Below are 2346 nucleotides of genomic sequence, written 5' to 3'. Positions count from 1 at the left end.
TAGAAATATAATATGAGATTTTTAGTTAGCTTTTTTATTAATTAATTTATTTATTTATTTATTTATTTTTTTATTGTAATTTCCCTTTGGGACCAATAAAGTATTTTTGAATAGAACTGAATTGAATGTAAGCCTTAATAAATTAAAAGACAGAAGTGTGGTGAGACACTGAGACTAGAGACTCTGACAGAGCTAGAATTTTATTTTATTACTCRTATTTGCATGTYTGGTTTTATTAACCTGGAGCAGCAGAAAGACAAACATGCAACTGTTTAAGTTGCAAAACAGGTCAATATAAGTTTCTTATAGCTTTTATTTTACAAGAGGCTGAGAAATAAAAATGTTTTTAACAACAAGAAGGAATTAAAGTCTGTCTGACTTTATTAAAGTGATGAAGCTGAAGGAAATAATAATAAAATAAAACAAGTCTTACCGTTTTCAGCTGGAGTTCTGCTTTAAAACCCAGAGTGGAATCATTAATTTTGTCCTAAACTTGGAACTTGGTGCTGAGGTTAAAACTGGTRTTCTGTGTCGAGAGGCTGAGAGGAAAATGTAAAAATACCTGAAWATAATCTGATCACAGTTCATGGTTTTGCATAAATTTTGCCACCAGAGAAGAAGGAAGTTTAGAGACAGGATGTGATGTTTATAGTTTAAATAAAATATAGTGAAAATAAACACTTATTGTTAAATATCCCATTTCACATGTATCAACACCACTTTTTGACTTGTGCGTACAGCAGTTTTGTTATTTTATGTTCTTAATATAGTTTTGTTGGAAGTGATCATTTAAACTGCAGCTGGTGACATCCTGAGTCCTGTGATCCAGTGAGTGGCAGCTTCACGAGATGCTGCAACCTAAAGGTTTTATTCTGAGTCAAGAATGAAACGTCTCCTCCACCTGCCTCTATGTTCAGAGTTGATGGTTTCAGCAGAGCTAAAGGTCAAACTGAACTCTGCCAGTCTTACAACATTCAGCTGAAAAGAAGAACCTCACGTCTTGAAATCACTCAGTTTCTGCTCTCAGTCGTCTCGTTCGCTTCTGTCGCTTTGACTTTCTGCCTTTCAGAAAACATTAAAGACATTATTACTGATGATAAATCTATGAAACATGGATGAGGAACTGAATTATGCAACTGTGACTTTTAAAACAAATGCTGTGGCTAATCCAGGTGAGTAATATTTTTATTTCACTTTTTGGGATTATTGAAAGGTTTGTTCTGGGACTGAATCATTGTTCTTTGTATTATGTTTGGGCAAAAAGCTTCATCAAAACAATGTTTGTTTTTATTATTAAACCAATCAAATTTAGATTATTTGCTCTACGGGAAAAAACAAAACAAAGAAACACTGCTGTTTCTGAACTCGGCATCTCCAGTGTCCACCTAATGAGTTAYTGATGAGGTGATCACCTGAAGCTAAAAGTGCTGAGGTCAGCTGGATGATAAAAACAGAGCAGGAAGTAAATCAAAGATAACCGGAATAAATAAATAACTTCTCACATTTTATAAAGAGATAAAWATATTAATTTTGAGTGAGCAAAAGAAGGGTTACACTTTTCTGTTGTGCTCTGCGAATAAATGTTTTAGATGTCAAGATTTTTATTCTAGAAGAAACATCAGTARCTTATAGAATAAAACAGAAATGATTATTTTACTCAATGTTATATATAAAATAATCTGTAAACAAATCAACCAAACTGTTAACCTACTGATAATCTCTGAACTGATTTCTGCCATCAGTGTGGATGTATTAATGGTCCTCCAAAATAAAATATTCTAACATGTTATAAMTTCAMTTTATCAGGACATCCTGTTGTTTTAATCTTTAACGTTCTGTTCCAACTACACCCTGCGTTGTTTCCCACTAATAACCAGAAGAATAAAGTTGTGCTGGAATATGAGACAAACTGAGACAGATTATAAATAAATAAGTGTRAGAGGATTTCCTGGCTGAGGGTCATGTGAGTGTATTCAGTCTAAAGGAGCATTGCACCGTTATGAAACTCTGAAATGACTCATGTCCTGGAACATGGATTTCTCCTTTTTTTGTGGCGCCTGCTGATGCAACAAACGTACTCAGTGTCAGAGCTGAAAGAAAGAAGTGATTCTCTGAAGGTGGAACAGACTCCTCATCGTCAAACATGTCAAACCCCATGTTCAGTTTCAGCTTCATGGAGGACAGACATTTACTGAGACTCTGGTTAAAGAAAAGCTTTTAAAATTTAAACAGAAATTAAAATCTGTATTAGTTCATGATCTCAACCTTTAACCTCTTTTACAGAGCAAAGGACATTTTTTACAGGTTTGTTCAATTTAATGTTAAAAATGTCAACATTTAAAAAAA

General features: G+C 33.5%; 1 protein-coding gene across 1 annotated transcript in view; it reads left to right on the top strand.

The window, feature by feature from the left end:
* Window positions 1–1090: 1090 nt before the first annotated feature.
* The window catches only part of LOC106536081 (C-type lectin domain family 12 member B), a 7768-nt gene continuing 6512 nt past the window's right edge, over window positions 1091–2346 (top strand). Inside the window, exon 1 of the mRNA XM_014033253.1 lies at window positions 1091–1172. Coding sequence (XP_013888707.1) covers window positions 1112–1172 — 61 coding nt within the window. The 5' untranslated portion in view covers window positions 1091–1111. The remainder of the gene's footprint in view (window positions 1173–2346) is intronic.

The sequence above is a fragment of the Austrofundulus limnaeus genome, unplaced genomic scaffold, assembly GCF_001266775.1.
Source record: "Austrofundulus limnaeus strain Quisiro unplaced genomic scaffold, Austrofundulus_limnaeus-1.0 Scaffold1675, whole genome shotgun sequence".
Classification (NCBI taxonomy): Eukaryota; Metazoa; Chordata; class Actinopteri; order Cyprinodontiformes; family Rivulidae; genus Austrofundulus; species Austrofundulus limnaeus.
This window is presented reverse-complemented; position numbering and strand designations above follow the sequence as displayed.